General features: G+C 37.8%; 1 protein-coding gene across 6 annotated transcripts in view; it reads right to left on the minus strand.

Annotated features, from left to right (window-relative positions):
* The window catches only part of LOC131435596 (SH3 and multiple ankyrin repeat domains protein 1), a 300,484-nt gene that overhangs the window by 24,563 nt on the left and 253,832 nt on the right, over positions 1-22,089 (minus strand). For all 6 annotated transcript variants that reach the window (XM_058603647.1, XM_058603646.1, XM_058603648.1 and 3 more), the window contains 4 exons: positions 16,559-16,890; positions 7,005-7,173; positions 6,309-6,503; positions 365-431 (listed from right to left, as the gene is read on the minus strand). In XM_058603647.1, coding sequence (XP_058459630.1) covers positions 365-431; positions 6,309-6,503; positions 7,005-7,173; positions 16,559-16,890 — 763 coding nt within the window. The remainder of the gene's footprint in view (positions 1-364; positions 432-6,308; positions 6,504-7,004; positions 7,174-16,558; positions 16,891-22,089) is intronic.

A 22,089-nucleotide genomic window follows, 5' to 3' on the forward strand; every position in this document is an offset into this window, starting at 1 on the left:
TTCCGTTCAATGGAAGAGGGAGTGTGTGAACAACTAAAAACCACAATCAAGATGATGAAAAATGGTGTTGCTATCATATGTACCTATCTAGAGCTTATGATGATGCGAACAGGAAGATGATGAGATTGAAATTAAACAGCGAGAAAAATGAGAGCAAAAAACCATTGGCTATTGAGACTGAAACATAAAACAAGAAAATCAACCCAACTGGTAGCGGTTGTTGACGAGCGAGAAAGAAATAGAGTGAGAAGGAAAAAAGTTTCGAACGTAGAAGAAAGTTAGCAAACTTTTCAGCAGCTCATTTTTCTGCGCCTACTTATTCATGAACAGAACTAAAGAGGTGTGACATCTCGGACCTACTTACCGATATCTTCACTCTTGTAGTTTTGAATCATCTCCGCCAGTTCCAAATTGCCAGCGATGACGGCGACCTGCGGACGAGTTTGAAAAAAAAGAAAGAAACAAACGTGCGACAACGCGGTCAATTAGTATCATGTTTGTGTGTGACGTGTATCTAGTGAATTATTTTGCCAGATTGTAATGTGACTGGAGAGCCAGGGGATAATTTAATAACACTCAACTGATGAAAATGATGGGCTGCAATAAATTATTTAACGGTGATACTTTAAAATGATACATGAACACTAATGTACACTACTATTCATAAGATTGATAGTTTCAATAAACCGAGACATACATTTGTGACAGCAAATTGGTTGGCTATTCCAAGGTTGCAATGATGCGTAATTATGTACAAAAGGCGGGCTATTTATATTAATGGAAGGCATATAATCAAAGCAACATGGCTTAGTGGCTTCAAATCAAATCTAATTGTAAGAATGTGAACGCAATGTCCAGGCTAGTCGCAGGAAGGGGAGAGGGGGTCAAGCTTTCATTTTTTTTCGTTTTTTTTTTTCAGAATTATCGTTTAACAAAATAAATTCAAATGTTTCGCATGTTAAAAAGCATCATTCGAATAACATGTTGTGATTTTTTCGTGGAAAAATATTGAGAAATAAGTCGGTGAAGAGGACACTTCTTAAAAATCATGATTGGCGGTGTCCAATGTATCTCAGCGCAGACTTATCATAAGTGAACAAATCAAAGCAGCATAGTTAGAGTAGAAGTTTTTCTAGACCCCAACGTTTCTGTTTAATTTTCTTTTATTTTTTTAAATTTTTGGTGGTTGTTCGAAGTGAAAACTACGATTTTTCACGACAAAATTTGCCATTTTGTAGCTGTAAAATCTCCCCAAAGTAACAAACAACGAAAAGGAAAACACTGGGGTCTGTTTTTTTATATGTAGAAAGTGTGCAAATTTTGAACAAAATTGGTGCAGTAGTATTTGAATGACGATGGACACGGACTTTCAAAACCTGCTTTCGAGAAAAACGCGTTTAAAGTTTTTTGTCTATAAAATCAATGGAAACAATTTACTACTCAAGGGAGGGTCTAATATTTTCCAAAAATCATACTTTTTTTATAATTTGTTATAATGAAACATTTCACGAATGTTTTGTCAAGTTTTCAAGTCAATTGAAACAGAAATCTTGGCCCTGTTCGCCGAGCTCTTTCTTACTTCAAAATATCAATAATAAAAGGTATGATCTCATGAGAAGGTATGTTTCATGATTTTTATGATTTCTTAATCATGGTATCGGCAGTGAATTATTATCCGTGTACATCTTTTTTCATGCTCATATCAGCAGCATGTCAAATCTTTTTGTATTCCTTTGTGTTCCCGAAAGTTCGTTGGAGAGTGAAAACAATACAGCAGACTGGAATATTGAAATTCTTTTTTCATTCATTCGCATCATTCATATTAAAAACGCGAGCACATGTACATTTTTCAACACTGGGGTTTCTATATAGGACCGAAAGTTTGAAATACACAAAAACAATACATTAAGAAATGTGACCAGGTTTTGAATACTTACAGCTCAGTCAAATTTATTTCAATCACTAGTATTATTTCACTAAATGATTGGAAATGTTTCTACACACTTAGAATAAATTACATCTCTATGGATGCACATAAAAGGAGCGTCGTGATTCACTTATATTCACAATTACAGTTAATGTAGCTGAAGCTTACATCGATACAGACGCCAAGTTTATTTTTACATGTTAGAAGATGTAATATTGTGTTATCACCGAAGAAATTACGGCACATTTGAATTTACGTCAAGCGTAAATTTCATTTTTTCTAAGAGTGTACGTATCGGTTCGAATAGATAAAGCCACATATTTTCAATTACATATATTCAAATAAATTGTCTTATTGTGCTCACCAAAAATCTAAGACGCTATGCTAACTTACTGGTTTTCCTTAACGGAGACGATGATTTTGAAAGAGTAAGTTGGAAAGCATCGCTCTGATTGGCAGGATAGTCACATATGCAGATAAAACTGTATTTTACAGATTTTTCAGATAAATTTCATTAGTTAATCTAAACACTGTTTCTATCAAGCGATTTGCTATTATAAATTTACATTAAATAAAATACATTTATTTTGTACATGATCTTATAACTTTTTAGGTTCGATTGTATAAGTTCATCACTTTTATTCATATAATAAAGCTATTGGTTGAACTTATGGAAGAGAAAGGGGTCTAACATAAAATAAAATTTAAATTGGAACTCCAATGGACTTAATGAAATGATAAAGAAGTTTCATGTATGTAAGATCACGACAAGCAAGAATGTCGCGAACTGGGACATTGGGTAGTCTACCTTGAGTGCGCAAGGAATTTATTAGTTGAGATCTGACATCACGATACTTCACGCATGTCCAAACGACATGATCAATATCGCGATAGCCTTCGCCACAATGGTTAGTCTCGGAAAGTCCAATTCGATGGAGATGTGCATCTAACGTGTAATTATTGGACATGAGTCTGGACATCACACGAATGAAATCACTACTCACATCCAGTCCCCTGAAGCATGCCTTTGTCGATATTTTAGGAATAATTGAGTGCATCCACCGACCCAGATCATTTTTATCCCAAAAAGCTTGCCAGCTGGCAAGTGTTCTTTGGTGAGACGCGCTATAGAATTCGTTGAAAGCAATCGGTTTCTCATAAATTTCACCCTCAATAGCACCACGTTTAGCTAAAGTATCGGCTCTTTCATTGCATGGAATTGAGGAATGAGCCAAGACATAAACTTTTGTGATTTGATAATTTTTATTCAATATGTCGTTCAGACACTGTTTTATTTTACCCAAGAAAACCGGTTCATTTTTACCAGCAGCGATTGAGCGAATGGCTTCAATTGCACTCAGACTATATGTGAAGAGAAAATAATGGTTTGGGGATAATATGACGATTACACTCAAACTATAATGAACTGCTGCTAACTCTGCTATATAAACAGATGCAGGTTAAACCAAACCCAGTAGCCTCTTCAATTCGTGATCCGTCCGTGTAAAATATTTTCTCAGAGTCAATATACCTGAACTTACTTATATATATTTTTGGAATTTCCATCGAGAGTAGGTGTTCCGGGATTCAACGCACTTCGCGCTGCATGGATGTGTCGAAAAATAAAGTTGAGTCAGGGACATTTAGGAGGGTGTCACGGATAGGAATATATCCTGAAGGTTCGATTTCCTGTGACATATGGTTAAAATATACTGTCATGAATCTTGTTTGAGATTGAAGCTCAACTAGCCTTTCAAAGTTATTAATAACCATGGGATTCAGTACCTCACATCTTATTAGCAGTCGCGATGAAAGCTTCCGATCTTTCAATGGAAGAACTCCCGCCAGAACTTCAAGACTCATTCTATGTGTCGAATGCATGCAGCATAAAGCAATTCGCAAACAACGATACTGAATTCGCTCAAGTTTGATAATATGAGAGTTTGCAGCGGAACGAAAGCAAACGCATCCATATCCATCACTGACAGTATCGTTGTCTGATACAATTTTATTAGATCTTCCGGATGAGCACCCCACCAAGATCCTGTTATTGCTCGAAAAAAATTTACTCTTTGTTGGCATTTTGTTATCAGAAACTTAATGTGTCCTTCCCACGTGCATTTGGAATCAAACTATACCCCGAGGTATTTGAAAGTCAAAACCTGCGCGATCATTCTTACCCTCATATGGAGCTGCGCGGGATCATGCTTTCTTGAAAAGACGACCAGCTCTGTTTTCTCCGCAGAGAATTCGATACCCAGATGAACAGTCCAAATGGACAAGTTATCTAAGGTATCTTGAAATGTTTTTTGCAGATCAATAGCTTTGGGTCCAGTAACTGAAATCAAGCCAACATCAGCCAATTGTCTTAATGTACATGGGGTTACTAGACAGTTGTCAATGTCATTCACATAAAAACTGACTGAGTTACCAAATCGCCATGTGAAAAATACATGCATTTCTCTGACAAGGGGTTGTGCAAATAATTATTTATAATCGCTGAAAGTCCATGTTGATGGAGCTTGTCTTAAAGAACATCAATGGAAACTGAATCAAATGCTCCTTTAATGTGTAAAAATACAGATGTCATTTGTTGTTTTTAAGCGAAGGCATTTTGGATGTCAGACGAAAGTAATGCAAGGCAATCATTCGTCGCTTTATTCCAACGGAAGAGAAACTTAGTATCTGACAACAAACCGTTCGTCTCGACCCAAGTGTCGAGACGTCGAAGAATAATTTTTTCGAACAATTTTCTGATGCAGGACAACATTGCAATGGGTCTATATGAGTTGTGATTGGAAGCTGGTTTCCCCGGATTTTTAATGGCGATAACTTTCACTTGCCTCCAGTCAGGTGGAACAATATTTTGCTCACGAAACAATTCCAACAAACGTCTTTTTGCGAGGTCGGGCAGATTATTCACCAAGTTGAATTCAATTCTGTCCAACCCAGGAGCGTTATTGTTACAAGACATGAGTGCTACGGAAAATTCCATCATTGAAAAGAGGCTATCAATGGAACCATTATTTGGAGAAGACTCCCTAATAATGCTATGCGTAGGAACAGAATGTGGGCAAACTTTCCTCGCAAAATCAAATATCCAGCTGAGCTCCCTGCGACTTTTTCCTATTCGGTCGGCTTAAGAAACCGCTTAAGAACACGTTTCAGAACCCGAGATGAGATTATGGAAAAAACGTAGATGGCTCTGATGGCCTTATCGAAAACTGTATATAAAAAATGTTTCGAGGGTTGGATCAAGCGCTGGCATAAGTGTGTTGCGATCGATTGGGGTACTTTGAAGGGGACAGTATTGACAATATTGATGAATAATCTTTCCTGAATAAATTCCGGGAACTTTTTGATCAAGGTACTATAAATGGAAGCAATATGTTTGATTCTGAAGGAGCTGAGATCGAAACGAAAAATATCCAAGAAGAAATATATCCAAGGATGGATTCAAATACAGTTTATTTACATTATTTAAATTTTTACATGTACTGCCATTTCTAAATATTGGTACATCTGCAAAAAAAAATTAATGCAATCTGTATATTTTTTAGTTACAAAGACAAAACAATTTTACAGAAAATTAGATGTAAAATCACAAGATTTTTTCGAACTGTGTACTAAATCGTTCTTTTTAATGCGTGGGATAGCTTTGCGAGTGTTTTCAATATGGAACAGACCCGAGTTGAATTTTTTTTTAAATTTCACTGAACTAACCCCAACTTATTTTTGCGATTACTGAAAGTAGGGTTAAAAAGACGTCAGAAAGTTCTCCTATCTCGAGAACCGAATGGCCACAAGGTTAAAACTGGAAATGAAAACAATGTTTTGCTGATTGTTTGCCTACAGGCAACGTATTACTACACGTTTTAATGAATGAACGCCAAAAATTTAATCTACCTCGAAACCATGTTCATGAAACAATAATGTAGAGCTCTCAAAAAGAAGGATATTCATTGCACTTTAAAGAGTAAATAGCAAAAAAATATTCCGATTTGTTTGAGCTAATGTATTGAACCGAGAAAACAGATCGTATTCTAACCACTGGTTTTATTTCATGAGATACGGTTTCAGTTACCCTATACATTATTTGCAAACTATTATTTTTCAGAACAGATAAGTACAATTTGTAGCATATAAAAAGAAACTAATATTTTAACCAAACTACATGAAATGTTGCTTATAATGCGGTGCAAAGTAATTCTTTTCTGAAACTAAAATTCAACAGATAACAGAATTGATGCAGAGGATAGATAGACCTTACAACTGTATTACACTATATGTCGTTTTAGTACATCGCACTGCTATCAATCATAAAGGTACATAGGTACATAGTTTATATAGACATAGGAAAATAACAAAACAATACTGGTACCTGGTACGGCGTTTGATTGGCATAGTTTAGTGCGCCCCGGTTGGAACCGCGAAAGAGAAGCATTCTAGCGCAAGCCTCCTGATTGTTAACAGCGCAAACATGCAGCGGCGTATTGCCGGAAGCGTTCTGCCCATCCATATCCGCACCGTAGAACAGCAGGTGCTCTAGGTGATGCACTAACCCGTTCCGACAAGCCTACATGTTTTTGTTTGTTTTGGTTGTGTGTGTGTTTGGGTTTTATGGTTTCAGATCAGGGTGTTGGTTAAGGTATTATTGTTGTTTTATTTTTATGTGGTTTCAGAAACGATTGAAGGTTGCAGTTAAAAAATGTTATTTTGGACCAGAAAGTTGGATACAGTCAGCGGAAGTTCGCATGTAGGATAATAAAGAAAGAAAAAGAGAAGAAAAAAGAGATTCATTAGAATACTTGTCACTTTCAAACATTATTTTTAGTTTGAACAAACGTCCCGGTGGCGTACATAACAGAATGTCTCTTTTTTCCTAGGAGAAGGTTTCAAGATTTAGAAGTCAAACTACCTCGACTACATTCTCTGAGTAATACTCCTTCTCCCATTCTAATCAGTCAGTCGGTTTATCTATACTCTAACTAAGTCCCAATCACCTTTCTACGGTCTACTCAAACAACTCTCGACATGTCAAAATCAAACAAACTAAATGTATTGGTCAATCTATTACCTGGTGTACTTCTTGCCAACCCTGGCTGTCCTGGATGCCGAGGGTTGCGTGATCATGCAGTAGGATTTCACAGATTTTCGGGTCGGTTTTACGCGTAACAGAGAGGTAGACCGGCGTTAAACCTTTCGTATCGCGGTAATTTGGTGAAGCACCCAATTCCAGCAGTGTGCTATTTATTAGAAAAATGAAACAAAAAAGATGAAATAGATTGAAACATACTTGATAAAACAATTCAGTTGTGCAAGGCTAAAATCAATGCCTAAGGTTACTTGTTAGGTTGACTTCGTTTAAATTTCTCGAGTAAGACAGAAAACGTTGCCGGATGAACTGCCAGTATGTCGTTCTTCAAACTATATTTGATATTTTATTTAATTACCAATGCCAGCGTAATATATATGGGGCATTCCACGCAAAATCAGCCACCCAAATTTTTTTTTCATCTAACTATTTTTTTTTCGGTGAAGAACTCGAAAATATTCGACACGTATTATTTTATTTCAATATGTTACGTTGAATTCTCGAAATATGATTTTTTGAAATTTCGCCGAGCCTTTTTTCAACAGCCTATACTGTAAAATCTAATAAAGATACAAAAATTCGTCCAAGACATGAAATGTGCGTCTTTTCCTTAGCTTTCAAATAAGCGATTCCATAAAACAACCTTTAAAATGAACCTTTAAAGTTAATATAATGAAAAAAGTAAAAAATAATAAACAAATAAAAAAATGTCAAACTTGGGTCTAATTTTTTTCTTTTTATTTGTTGAAAAAGAAACCTTAAGGGTTTAACTCAATCTTGGCAAAGTTTCAGAGTGAAAAGATCAATACTTTCAAAGCAGTGAATTTTTCAATTACGACCCGCGCGTGCGCTCCGTACCGCAGCGCAATTCGCTCGGGTACGGGTTTAAAAGGCTATCCGCATTATGCCGATACGACCGACCCGAGTTCTCCGGCGTTGACTTTTTTTCTACTTCGGCTATGGCTGAGCTGCACATGCACTCTTTCATTGCTCGAAAACAAACTTCATATTTTCAAAATGTGAAAAAAAATTTGAATAGTTACGAAAGTTTGATAATTTGCGATTTTGCGGAAAATTACGCCTTCGTTATTCAAAACGTCATAACTGGCTTTCATTGGAACAACGACGAAGCGATTATATTCCCCAATGTTTTCTATTATAAAATGAACAGCAAAATCGATCATAAAACATTAGTAATTATTTCTGATTGCAAGAAACATGACGCAATAGCTGTGTATGTTTTTCTCGAAGCTCTTTATCAATATTTTCCCCAATACTATCCACATATACGCAAGTGCATCTATTTTCTGACAGCGCTTCTCAGCAATTCAAAAATGTAAAACACTTTGCAAATATTTTTCATCACGAGCATGATTTTCATCGTTTTGCACAGTATTCACGCGACAGCTCATGGAAAAGCGCCATGCGACGATGCTGGAGGAATTATCAAAAGAATGGCACCCATGCAATGACAAACAACAAAGCGCGAGGCCAGCGTTTGAATATTTGCGAAATAAATTAAATTTAGGGTAATCGTACGCTTAATCATCTCAGGTCCAACTTTAATCTCATATGTCGAAAACATTATTTGAAAAGAGATCTGCTATCTTTGTTCAATACATTTGCTCAAAGGATAAGATGGCAATTGGTGTATTCGCTTCATTTTTGCGTAACAGAATTATTGCAGGTTTTCCTATAAATTTTTATGATGCGATTGTTCTTGCTCTGAATTCGGTAAAACCCGTTCATTGTAGGCCAAGTAGTCATGTAAGAAATAATGGAGAGAAACGTAACCGACATTAGTTGATTGACAATTCTGCTGTCCGAGAACATAAATAAAAATTAATCATTTTGGGCGAGACGAATTTCAACGAATCTGCTAGTAATATAATAATTTTTTTTTTTTCATAAAATATATTTATTAAGGCACAATGCGTTAGCTCTATGATGCCAAAGGCATTTTGTAATAATAAGAATTGTGTAGGTGCTGGACTCTCATGTTTTACTGGTGACGTTGCTACTCAATGGTAGTGGCCGTATGCTTGTCCGTATGGGTCCACGGAAGACACCCCCGAGTCAAAGACTCGGCCAGTGGCCCGCGTGCTAGTTATCGACAGGGTGGTCCTCCGTTCTTGGAATCAGCCAGGTGACGTGAAAATGTATCAAAAATTGCTGTATCCTTCAGTGGGTCCGCGGAAAACACCCCCAGGCTGCAAAGACCTGGCGGGTGGCCCGCATGTGAATCATCGACTGGAGCGGTGATGTTGCCGAATGGTATGAAGAAAAAAAAATAGAGAAGTAATTGTTGTGGAAAACGGATTGTTAAAGGGGGGTATGGGAACGAAATAACTAATAACTACAAATATTTAGTTAGTTGACATCGAGATGGTGAAGAGACTGGGGAAAGGGGAGCGAAAAGTTAGTAGCAGCAAAAAGATCTTGTTAGTATCGATAAAGATGGTAGACAGACGGGGGATTGGGAGAATCGGGCGGATGTTAGTGTCGAACCTATAGGTGAAGAGTATTCTTAGTCTCGAAAAGAGTAAGAAAAACTTTCTATGCCAAATACAACGGATCACACTTGTATATTAATGTGTTTAAGGTATTGGTAAATAAGAAGCATATAGGAACTATCCCGACTCGCCAACACATCCCGAACCGGAACCTCAGGCGGTCTACCTCGGGCCCTAAGGGATTCCAGAAGCTCCGACCTGGCGTCACGATACTCTACGCACGACCACACGACATGCTCGATGTCCTGATAACCGTCGCCACAGGTGCAGAGACTGCTCTCCACGAGCCCAATACGCCGGAGATGTGAGTTGAATGTATAGTGATTTGACATGAGCCGTGACATAACGCGAATGAAATCACGACTCACGTTCATCCCCTTGAACCAAGGTTTCGTCGATACCTTAGGGATAATGGAGTGTAGCCATCGTCCCAGTTCGTCATTCGTCCATGAAGTTTGCCAACTTTCGAGAGTTTTCTGACGAGAAATACTGAAAAATTCATTGAAGCAGATTGGTCTTTCATAAATATCACCTTCCAATGCGCCCACTTTAGCCAATGAGTCTGCCTTTTCATTGCCCGGAATGGAACAATGCGAAGGGACCCAGACTAACGATATTAAATAAGACCGTTCAGATAAAGTTCTCAAATGTTCCCGTATTTTCCCCAGGAAATATGGGGGATACTTTCCTGGCTTCATTGCCCGGAGAGCTTCTATTGAGCTTAGACTGTCCGTGACAATGAAGTAATGGTCTTTGGGCAAGGTTTCAATGATCTCGAGGGTGTACTGAATAGCAGCTAATTCTGCGACGTAAACTGAAGCCGGATCACTGAGTTTGTATGAAGCGGTGATGTTTTGATTGAAGATGCCGAAGCCTGTGGACTCGTTGATGTTTGATCCGTCAGTATAAAACATATTTTCGCAGTTGACTGTTCTAAATTTGTTATTAAAAATATTAGGGGCCACTTGAGGGCGTACGTGATCCGGAATTCCACAAATCTCTTCCTTCATGGATGTGTCGAAAAACACAGTAGAATCAGAAGTATCCAAGAAATGAGCACGGTTGGAAACAAACGAAGAAGGATTAATATTCTGAGCCATGTAATCAAAATACAAGGACATAAAACGGGTTTGAGAATTGAGCTCGACAAGCCTTTCGAAGTTTTCAATCACCATCGGATTCAGGATGTCGCATCGGATTAGCAATCGATATGAGAGATCCCAGAATCGATTTTTCAACGGTAAGACGCCCGCCAGTACTTCAAGACTCATCGTATGAGTCGACTGCATGCAACCTAAGGCAATACGTAAACAACGATACTGAATTCTTTCCAGTTTAATGAAATGGGTGTTCGCGGCGGATCGGAAGCAGAAGCATCCATATTCCATTACGGACAATATTGTTGTTTGATACAGCCTAATCAGGTCTCCTGGGTGGGCACCCCACCACGATCCGGTTATTGTACGAAGAAAGTTGATTCTCTGTTGGCATTTTCGTTTCAGATATCTAATGTGACATCCCCAGGTGCCTTTGGAGTCGAACCAGACCCCGAGATATTTAAATGTGAAGACCTGAGCTATGGTTTCACCCCCTAGTTGAAGCTGTAATTGTGCTGGTTCTCGCTTCCTTGAAAATACAACCAGTTCAGTTTTCTCCGTAGAGAACTCGATACCCATTTGAAGAGCCCATGTCGACAAGTTGTCGAGGGTATCTTGCAATGGTCCTTGGAGATCGGCAGCTTTGGGTCCTATAATAGACACAACGCTGTCGTCGGCAAGTTGTCTTAGCGTGCAAGATGTGTTGATACATTCATCAATGTTGTTTACGTAAAAATTGTATAAAAGGGGGCTTAAGCATGAGCCCTGAGGAAGACCCATGTAACTGAATCGTATTGTCGACAAATCACCATGCGTGAAATACATGTATTTCTCGGACAACAGATTATACAAAAAGTTATTCAAAATTGGTGAAAGACCATGCTGATGCAACTTCTCTGATAGGATGTTTATGGAAACTGAATCAAAAGCCCCCTTGATGTCTAGGAAAACTGACGCCATTTGTTCTTTACGAGCAAATGCCATTTGAATTTCGGTTGAGAGCAGCGCAAGACAATCGTTCGTTCCTTTGCCCCTGCGGAAGCCGAATTGTGTATCTGAAAGGAAGCCATTAGTCTCGACCCAATTGTCTAGACGAAACAGAATCATTTTTTCGAACAATTTCCGGATACAGGAAAGCATAGCAATCGGCCGATACGAGTTGTGATTGGAAGCTGGTTTTCCTGGTTTTTGAATGGCGATCACTCTCACTTGTCTCCAGTCATGTGGGACAATATTACCCTCAAGGAACTTGTTGAATAAATTCAACAAACGTCTTTTGGCAGGGTCAGGCAGGTTTTTCAGCAAATTGAATTTAATTCTGTCCAGCCCCGGGGCTTTATTGTTACACGACAAGAGTGCAAGTGAGAACTCTACCATCGAAAACGGTGTTTCGTTTGTATTCAATGTCGTGACGCGAGAGATCTTCTGTTCCGGAACAGAGTCTGGACAAACTTTTTTAGCGAAATCGAATATCCAGCGGTTTGAATATTCTTCGCTTTCGTTAGTGGTGTTTTTGTTGCGCATTCGTCGGGCTGTGTTCCAAAGAGTGCTCATCGATGTTTCTTTTGTTAATCCATCAACAAATTGGCGCCAGTAACCTCGTTTCTTTGCTTTAATTAAGTTCTTCATTTGCAAGTTTAACGCCGCGTAACTCCGATAATTATCAGGTGTTCCATTTTTTCTAAACTTTTTGAATGCTGAAGTTCTTTCCACGTTTAGTGATGAGCACTCTTTGTCCCACCACGGATTGGGGGGACGGATGTTAGTTTTTGCGCCGGGTACACGTTTCGTCTGAGCTTGACTCGCGGTGTCGAGAATCAAGCCAGCCAAAAACTTGTACTCTTCCTCCGGAGGAAGTTCTTGTGTTGTTTCTAGTTTCTCAGATATCGAATTTGCGTAGCATTTCCAATCAATGTTTCGTGTGAGGTCATACGAAACATTGATTGTTTCCGATGGTCTTAATCCGGTGACGATTGAAATTACGATAGGCAGATGATCGCTACCGTGAGGATCAGGGATTACCTTCCACGTGCAATCCAACCGTAGCGATGTCGAGCAAAGGGATAAGTCCAGCGCACTTGGTCTTGCTGGTGGTGCAGGAATTCGTGTCATTTCTCCCGTATTCAAGATTGTCATATTGAAGTTGTCGCAGATATCATGGATCATAGCTGATCTGTTATCGTCGTAAAGACAGCCCCATCCTGTACCGTGTGAGTTAAAGTCTCCTAAAACCAACGTCGGTGCGGGAAGAAGCTCTATGATATCATTGAGCCGCCGATGCCCAACCGAGGCTCTTGGGGGAATGTAGATGGAAGCAATGCAAAGGTCCTTACCTTTGATTGTAACATGACATGCGACAACTTCAATACCTGGTATCGAGGGGAGGTTAATGCGATAGAAAGAATAGCACTTTTTGATCCCCAAAAGTACTCCTCCATAGGGATCATCTCGATCCAGACGAATAATGTTAAAATCGTGGAAGTTTAAGGGTATTTCAGAATTTAGCCAAGTTTCGCACAATGCAAATGCGTCACATTTCAGATTATTTACTAGAAATTTGAAAGGATCTATTTTTGGGATGATACTTCTACAATTCCACTGTATGACAGTGATTGAATCCCTAACCTCCAAGGATGACTTAGCCATCGAAGGATACGATCGCTGAAAGAAGGGGCCAATTTGCAGTCATCTGCTTCAAATACGTTTTCACTGTAGGCATGAAAGCAAATAAAATGCTTTTAAGAGGGTCAGAAATATTAAAATTTTTAAAGATCCAGTCCACAATATCAGAGAACTTGATAAGTCCAGCAGTTCCAAGATGGTTCTCTTGTTGGTTTTCAGGGACGCTTGGGGGGTTCGGTGTCCCAGGAAGTGGTGGGAATTCCTTCTTAGAGTTTAGATTTCCTAGACCAGGAGCATTTTTCTTCGGTTTTGCTTTAGCATCACTTCCTATAGCTGTAATTTTTCGAGGCCCTTCCAAAGATATCTTCGAACCCTTACTAGGGAGCTTATGAGAGGATATATTTCTTCTTTTCCTAAAGCTATGAGGGACAGCCGAAGATGTACCTTCCAAAGGGTCGTCAGAATCGCTCTCGTCAGTTGACAAGCAGGCATATGGGTTCGTTGTCTGTTTAGGAGGTGTGGCACTTTTCAGCATATCTGCAAAAGAGCGTTTAGAATGTTCCTTCAGAGAACGCTTCATTCTATCACCGCGAAGTTTGTACGCGGGACATGCTGAGAGGTCATGCGGATTCTCCTTACAATAGAGGCACTTTTCAATATTCTTACCGCAAGAACCATCCGCATGGGCACCCCCACAGTTAGCACAACGAGGCTTATTGCAGCAATGGGAGGCTGTATGCCCCAATTGTTTGCAGTTCGTACAATTCATTACCCGTGGTACATAGAGACGAACAGGCAGACGAACCCGGTCCAAGAGGACGTAGTTAGGCAAAGCCGAGCCAGCAAAGGTTACTCGATAAGAATCCGATTGAGGATAAGATTTTGTTCCATCCCCGGTGATCGATACTGAATGCAATCGTTTGCAATCCAGTATCTTGACATTCTTAAGTAAGGGATCTTTGAAACAACCCGCCCCGTACTTAAGAATGTCCTCACAAGTCAGAGTCGAATCGGTAACCACGCCGTCTATTTCGACTTCACGAGCTGGTACGTAGACACGGTAGTCCCGCGTAAAGTGCTCGTTTCGAACAATCTCGTTTGCCTGCTGAGAGCTGGTTAACAAGACCCTAAGCTTGTCTGGGCGTACTTTATCAATTCTTTTAACAGTAGGGTATCGTGAGGTCAAGTCGTGAGAAATTTTCAAAAGGTTTAATTTTTTCTCATTTGATTTGGTCCGGAAATAGACCGCGTAAGGCCCGGGCGGGAGTGCAAGCCCATCGGGATAGTTCTTAATGCGAGACTTTTTATTGTCAGCGGAAGTCTCCATTTTATCATCTGGGGGAGGGGGATTAACAACAGAAGACACTATCATGGCACGGAATTGTCTCCGCGCAGATAACAGTAAAGGTATTTAAATTCAGTAGGAGAAAATTTAAAAAAAAAACAACTACACTTAGCTTGTAATCCTTATTCTAGGAGCGGCCGTCGGGACTGGTTCTCGTCGACCGATATATCAAAAACACGGCAGTGCAAAAAACCTCCGAGGAGGAAAAAGCAACAATTGCCTGTGTTATCTATGTCCAACGGCACTTTCTACTTGTAACGTACGATAACTACACACAGTTTGTTCAATATTATTACTAGGCACTGTTGAAGTCAACCAACTCAATACAAACGATAGAAAACGGAAATTTTCACTTATTTTTATATTGGACGAAAAAATGACGCGCAAAATTTTTTAAAATTAAAATTGTTCTGCAATCTATTTTCGGCTGTAGTTTTTGTGTGTCTCATTTCTCGAATGGACAGTGTATGGATCACTTGTAGAACTAATTTGATACTATTATTATGCTGAAGAAAGTATGTTGATACGTTAAAGCGTTTCAGAGTTATGCAATGTTTTTGAGTTTTTTGAAGGTATTTTTAAGACTAAAAGTTAGAGAGGTGCTTTTTTCAGCAAAGTTACTCAAAATAAAACTTCCTACTACTTTATTATTCAACGAAATCATTTTTGAGTTCAGTTAAGAAAGTTAGTTTTCTGATTTCAATCTAAATAAGGATCACCCTAGTAATTTCTTTTATCAAAAGAAGCGCCATTTGATTACAAACAACTTTTGTGAAGACGCCAACTACAAAAAACTAATATTTAATTGTGAAAATATTTTTGTCACGCTAATTTCTCGTTTCGGACTATAGTGCCATGGTAGCAAGCGACTTGTTACATAGTTGATTGTCTTGGTAAAACTTATAGTATATGTTCAGCCGAAGCGAGGATATCACTTGATAAAAAAGCACTTTTGTATTTTTTATTTGGAAGTGTTTCTCATCGATTTTGTTCTACAAACGCATAAATTGGCTAGTGCAACGTTCGCTTTTGATGGTCTTACTTTTTCCAAGGTAGCCAATGAACAAAATTCCATGAACATCTCAAGATACTGATACAATAACCTCGCCGGCCTACATTTGCGTTTTTGCCCTCTTTAGACCGTGAGCAAACGCGACGACACAATTGCATAGATAAATGCAAAATAGTGTACACACTGTCTTATGATATTTTAAGAAAGTCAGCTAATTTACGCAATATTGATTTACGGTTTTCAAAACCGATATGGTTATTCTACAGTCTCCAGTAGAACCTTATTTGGCAGACCGGATCGTTCAGCATTTTCAGTGTCAGTACGAGTACGTTCAAACTTAACATAGCATACCACCGATAGATAGTTGATTTGAGTCCTAGTTGAAACGTAATGCCATCTATGTATCAATACCGGGACATTTTGATCCACGTGTTTATAACACATAACCCTATACAATTTTCAAATATTCTCGGTGATGAAAAATTGGGAAAGATAGCCTAAGAAAAAAGACCAGGAAAAACGGATTGAATCAAAATAACTTGGAAAATTTTCGGTGTCAAAATCTCTTCAACGAATGATTCGTACTTAGCGAATCTTTCATCTTAAAACTAGCTACGATACATCCTAGAGTACTGAACCTTAACGATTGTGTACTCTAAAAGTTTATCTGTTTGATACGAGATTTTTTTCCAGTGAACAACATACTTCACATATAAATTCTAGCTGCCAGCTGTTAAACAAAGTACGGTCTTTAAATTAATGTGCATTTACCAACCCAATGAACATAATTAGTGGTGAGGTTAAGAATTACATACATACTATTTAATTTTTTACCACTGCTAAGTCGTTCAGTTCATTGGAACCAACCGCGAAGATTAGTCAAACTTTCCTTCAGTCAACACAAATTATGATCTGATTTGGACCTACAGGCAGAGAAGAAAACCTACCTAACCGCCTCGAGGCTATCCCGCTCGACGGCCCGGTGCAGTGCGGTCGCCCCGTCCCGTGTCCGGTAGTCGAGCAGGGCGCCTCCGTTGACCAGTGCGATCAGCAGCTTGTTCGGTTTCCTCGATCCGGTTGCGATCGTGAGCGGTGTTTCACCCGTCTCCTGACAGTGAAAGTTCGGATCGAGTCCTTTGGCACACATTTTGGCGATCTTTTCGACGTGTCCTCCGTTGATGCACTCCAGAAAGCGTCGCAGATTTGCTCGCGTGTGCAGTGCCTTCAACTGGCGTTCGTCCAGATTCAACATCTTGTAAACCCGCCGCTTGTATTTGAGCTGTGCATATGTGAGAACGAGAAAGAAAATAAGCAGATAATGAAAAACTCATTGAGATTGACGCTTAGTCTGTGATTAATTTCGTCAAACATGGCCTTGGCACAAAAAATGGAATGGTGGATCGATGAACCGTATGGAGGGGTAATGGGTCGTTTCGAACTGGGTATTGCCTTTGAAGTTGCGTTCTCCTCTTCGGTAGATCATGATAATTTAACACTTGAGCATACATCGCTCTATCATCAACGGTTCCTTTGTATCGATGTATGCCGAAACAAAAGGATACCAAACACTTTTTTGCTGAATGGACTGAATGAATTGTGGTAAATTCGCGTGCAAATCACTGAATTGCTACTTTTTCTTTTTGCTTCATCTGAGACGTTGATGTGACTTGAATCGTTGTATCTCAGATGGGGTGTCTCCGGCATTCGTTTTTTTTGTTTATTAAGTTTATTTTGAGCGAATTTATTTCGAATTTGGGAGACAAATTATTAGTTGAAGCAAGTCTTTATTTATGAGGAAAGATCCCTTATGATAACATTTTAAAATTTAGAACACCCTAACCAACCTCAATTGCCAACTATCGCGCCAGATTGTCGACGAACTGCCTACCTACCGCAGCATAATTAACACAAAACCGGTGGCGCGTCATTCAGTAGTAGATTGCGCGCTGTACGAACCGAGTTTATTATTTTATATATATGAAGCAGCACACGGTTGAATACCTGCTCAAAATGGGTATCGACCTCATTCAATTGGATGTGGAGATCTATTAGGGACTAGCACGCTGCGATTATATCTGTTCCATGCGGCTGCCGGACGGAAATAAAATCGGCACACCAAGTGTACATAGCTCTCTATGTATGCTGGCAGTTATTACTCATTTTTCTGGTCACGATGAAAGCTTTATCTGTGACTTTGGATTGCAGCTTGGAAAATCAGTTGGACAGTTTGAACGAAATGTGCCGTTTTTAAGTTAGTACATTTTACATTAAAACAAATCAGGATAAATAAAAAAACTTTCTTTTCCGCCAAAAAAAGCTCATTTAAACTACTTGTGGTTGATTTTGTCTCGTTTGCCGTTTGAGTACACCAGCTTGCTTATGATCCCCAGGTCGTCAAATAGTGAGATAACTAAGTCCTCACAAGTCTCTATCTCATGCCTCCCCGAGCGTCTATGATGACATTTGGTCAATAGAACGGCGTCGTCTGGGTGCTATCGCCTTCTGCGTTAGTAGCAGAATCCTAAAGTGCAGTGTTTATCATAGTATATTACAACATATAATTCTGTTGTTTATTACATCATGTATTATTATTATTATTTTTATTATTATTATTATTATTATTATTAGTATTATTAGAAGAGCGTAACTTACACTGCGACATTAACTGTTATATTGTATCATAGCATATTATTTCATGTATTATCGTCTTACACTATTTTATGTTATTATATACTATGTTGTATGGTATTATACTGCATTGCATTATATCATATTATATTGTATTATATTATATTATATTTTATTATATTATATTATATTTTATTATATTATATTATAGGGTTTATTATGAGTAGTACTATGTACCTCTGCGCAAAATATAAATTTGTTTTTCTTATAAGTTATCATTTTTAAAGTAACTTTTAACTAAATATCAAGGTCGTCACAAGGTGAGCTTGGTCCTCACTGGTTCCTGTTTCATGCCTACACGTGTGTCTGCGGTGACAATTGGTCGATGGAATGCGTTGATGGCAGAATGAGAGGATGAGAAATGACATAAATTCAAGTAATATAATATCATAGCATATCGCAACATATCATTTTATTCATTCTATTATTTATTATATAATTCATTTCACTATATCATATTGTTTTTTATTATTATTTTCATTATTATATTTATTGTTATTATTATTAATTTGTCATCAATAATAATAACATATATTATTTTTATAGATGTGGATAATAATTGTTATTAGAAGAGCAATATTCTACTTCCTGCAGTATTGCGAAGATAGAAGAGCGTAACTGACATTACATTAACTGTAATTTTATATATTGTTTTATAATATATTATATTATATTGTATAACATTGTATTATATTATATTAAATTAAAATATATTATATTATATTATATTATGTTATATTATATTATTTTGTAATCTATTATATCATTTTATGTTATATTAATTTTATTACACTATATTTCATTGTATTTATCAATATAAAACATTTTGCACGGGGGCGTAAAGGGTAGGGAGCATCAGGGCATCGGACGAATTGATGACTGGACGAGGGATTGTGGATAGCCATCCCAAGTCACTTGAAGGAAACTTGTTTCCTTCTGAAGGTTTGAAATGAGTCTGACGCGCCCTTCTCAAACAAACCATCAGGCGGGTTCAAGCATGTATAGCGATATGCTTCATCCATGCACTGGATATTATGGTTGGAAGAGCATCTTTTATTCCCGCGGAATGCGAGTAAGTGACTCTACTTACATATCCGCCCAACCCTTTTTGTTCGCTTTTCGGTAACAGCTATAGTAAGAAGGTGAATGGATGAGTCATATCGGGGCTACTGTAAGTCTACCCGCAACCACTGGCAAGTCCTTGAACTGATGGTGGCTTCACTTCACATCACATCACATCACCAGCTTGCTTATGAGTTCCATGAGCTAAGCTGATGTGAAATGATGACTTGAGACTTCTACGATTTCAATGCGACACAATGAAAACCAAGTCGTTCCCTAATGATTTATTTGATGTATTTCCTATATTACGTAAAGTCTTAACCAACTTCGCATTGAGAAGAATGAAAGTCTTAACCAACTTCGCAATGAGAAATAGATTGAAAAACAATTGATGCTTGAAATTCCATTGGTGAAACATGTGAAATAATAACTTCAATATGCAAGTAATATTTCTAAAATCAGATTGAGTAATTTTCATTGCTGAGCTTTGGAATGTGATTTTCTTTCGTGTCAACATTATTTTGGAATTAAAATTCAATAAATTGTTAGCTTGAATTTAAATTAAAAAGTATTTAGCTGGTCGTTGTAATGATGCCTTTCTTATTCATTTCATTTGATCGAGTGTTGTGATTCCGGTTTAAGGGTCGTTCAGTCTCCGAAAACATCTTCCACTGGCAACGGATAGATACTTTGTCGAAGTGATTTATTTATTTATTTGTCGTCAATCAAAAGTAGACCATAAGGATAATTACAATAATCGTCTTAAATTAGTAAACTATTCTAAATAGATCACTAAATAATGTATAATTTATTATGAGTTAAATAATTATAATTGGCTTACCGAATAGAACTGAAATATTGCTTTAGTTTGTTTTTTGACATAGTGAAATCGACTGCTTCTGAATGCTTGTTGTATACAGCCATCAATTGATTTATTGGTCCATTTTTTGCATAGTTTGTTCGCTGGTGGTTTGTAATAAAAATATTTCGATCTCTTAAAGGCCGAGATGGTATGTAAAAATTTAGTTCGGACAGGAGTTGACTGGAATCTACGCGATTCGAGACAATGTCATTTACAAATGAGACCATTGAAAATTCTCTGCGTTCTTTTAATGTTTGAATACTGATCAGCATACAGCGGGCTTTATAGGACGGAAGAGGAAGTCTTGTCCAACCTAATTTACGAAGTGCAAATAACAAAAATTGTTTTTGAACTTATTCAATTCGATCTTCCCAAGTGATTAAGTAAGGTGACCAAACTAAGCTACAGTATTCTAGTACTGACCGAACATAGGCAATGTATAATGTTTTAATTGTATACGGATCATGAAAACAGTAACAAAATCGTTTTATGAATCCTAGCATGTTATTGGCTCTGTTTATGATTGTATTATAATGGTCAACAAAAGTCATTTTAGAATCTAGTATTATTCCTAAGTCCCTAATTCTTTCGCATTTTTGAACTGTTTGACTTCCAAGAGTAAGTATCAAGTCAGGTGTATTTCGTTTTTTACTGAATGTTATTCTACTGCATTTTTTCACATTTAGTTGAAAAAGACTTTTGTTACACCATGTATAAAAAGAAAGAATTTCTTCTTGATAAACCTTGGCATCCTCACTTGTCTCTATTTCTAAAAATAGTTTTATATCGTCTGCGTATATTAGAATTTTTATTTTTTTTAAAAGAAAGGAAATGTCGTTAACAAACAAGATAAATAAAAGAGGACCTAAATGAGATCCCTGGGGGACCCCGGAACTGACGTGAATGGGGCTCGACTTTTTACCCTTAAATTTTACAATTTGTTGACGATTTGTTAGATAAGATTCCAACCATTTAAGAAGACCTGGTAAGATTCCCAATTTCTGTAATTTGAACATAAGCATGGGTATGTCAACACGATCGAATGCTTTGCTGAAATCTGTATAAAGAGCTTCAATGTAATTTCCCTTGTCCATAGTGGTCAGGGTATATTGGACGAATTCAAGCAAATTAGTAGTAGTGGAACGTCCTTTGAAAATCCATGTTGCATGTGAGTAATTCTATTTTTTTTTTGACTAAACAGTTTGTCATTAACGATCGCTTCAAAGAGCTTCGAAATGCAAGAAAGAATAGCAATCCCGCGATAGTTGCATATGTCTGCTTTTTTCCCATTTTTGAAAATTGGTATAAGGAAAGAGTTTTTCCACGTATCTGGAAAAACTCCAGACTGAAGCGAATTATTAAAAAGCCAGCACAAAGGGGTCGCAAGATCTAATGCTAATTTTTTCATAAATATGGGTGGAATCCCATCAGGTCCGGCACTTTTAGAGACATCCAATTTGTTTAGGGCATCTATTATGTCTAGCACTTCGATTTGATTTACATTAATATCTTCAGTAAACTCTGGAAAGAAATTAAAATATTCATTTATATTGCTGTATGAAAAGCTTCATTTTCATTTTTTTTGCGTTGGGTTCACAAGCAGTACTATCAATGATTTTCACAATTGTTACAAAAACGCGTGAAATCACTTGTCCAACAAATTCAACATGAATTGCTGTTCTGTAGTAATTGTGAAATATGCCAATTTTACCAAGTTTTAATTGCTACATGGGTTACGTATGCAACTATATAGAGTCCATCATTTCCAGTCGATATTCATAAATTATAGCAGATTCGAAATCAATGTTTTGTGCGTCACTCGTTTTCTATATATATCTAGACAGCAAACTTCTTAGAATTGTAAGC

The sequence above is a fragment of the Malaya genurostris genome, chromosome 3 (assembly GCF_030247185.1).
Source record: "Malaya genurostris strain Urasoe2022 chromosome 3, Malgen_1.1, whole genome shotgun sequence".
In the NCBI taxonomy this organism is placed as follows: Eukaryota; Metazoa; Arthropoda; class Insecta; order Diptera; family Culicidae; genus Malaya; species Malaya genurostris.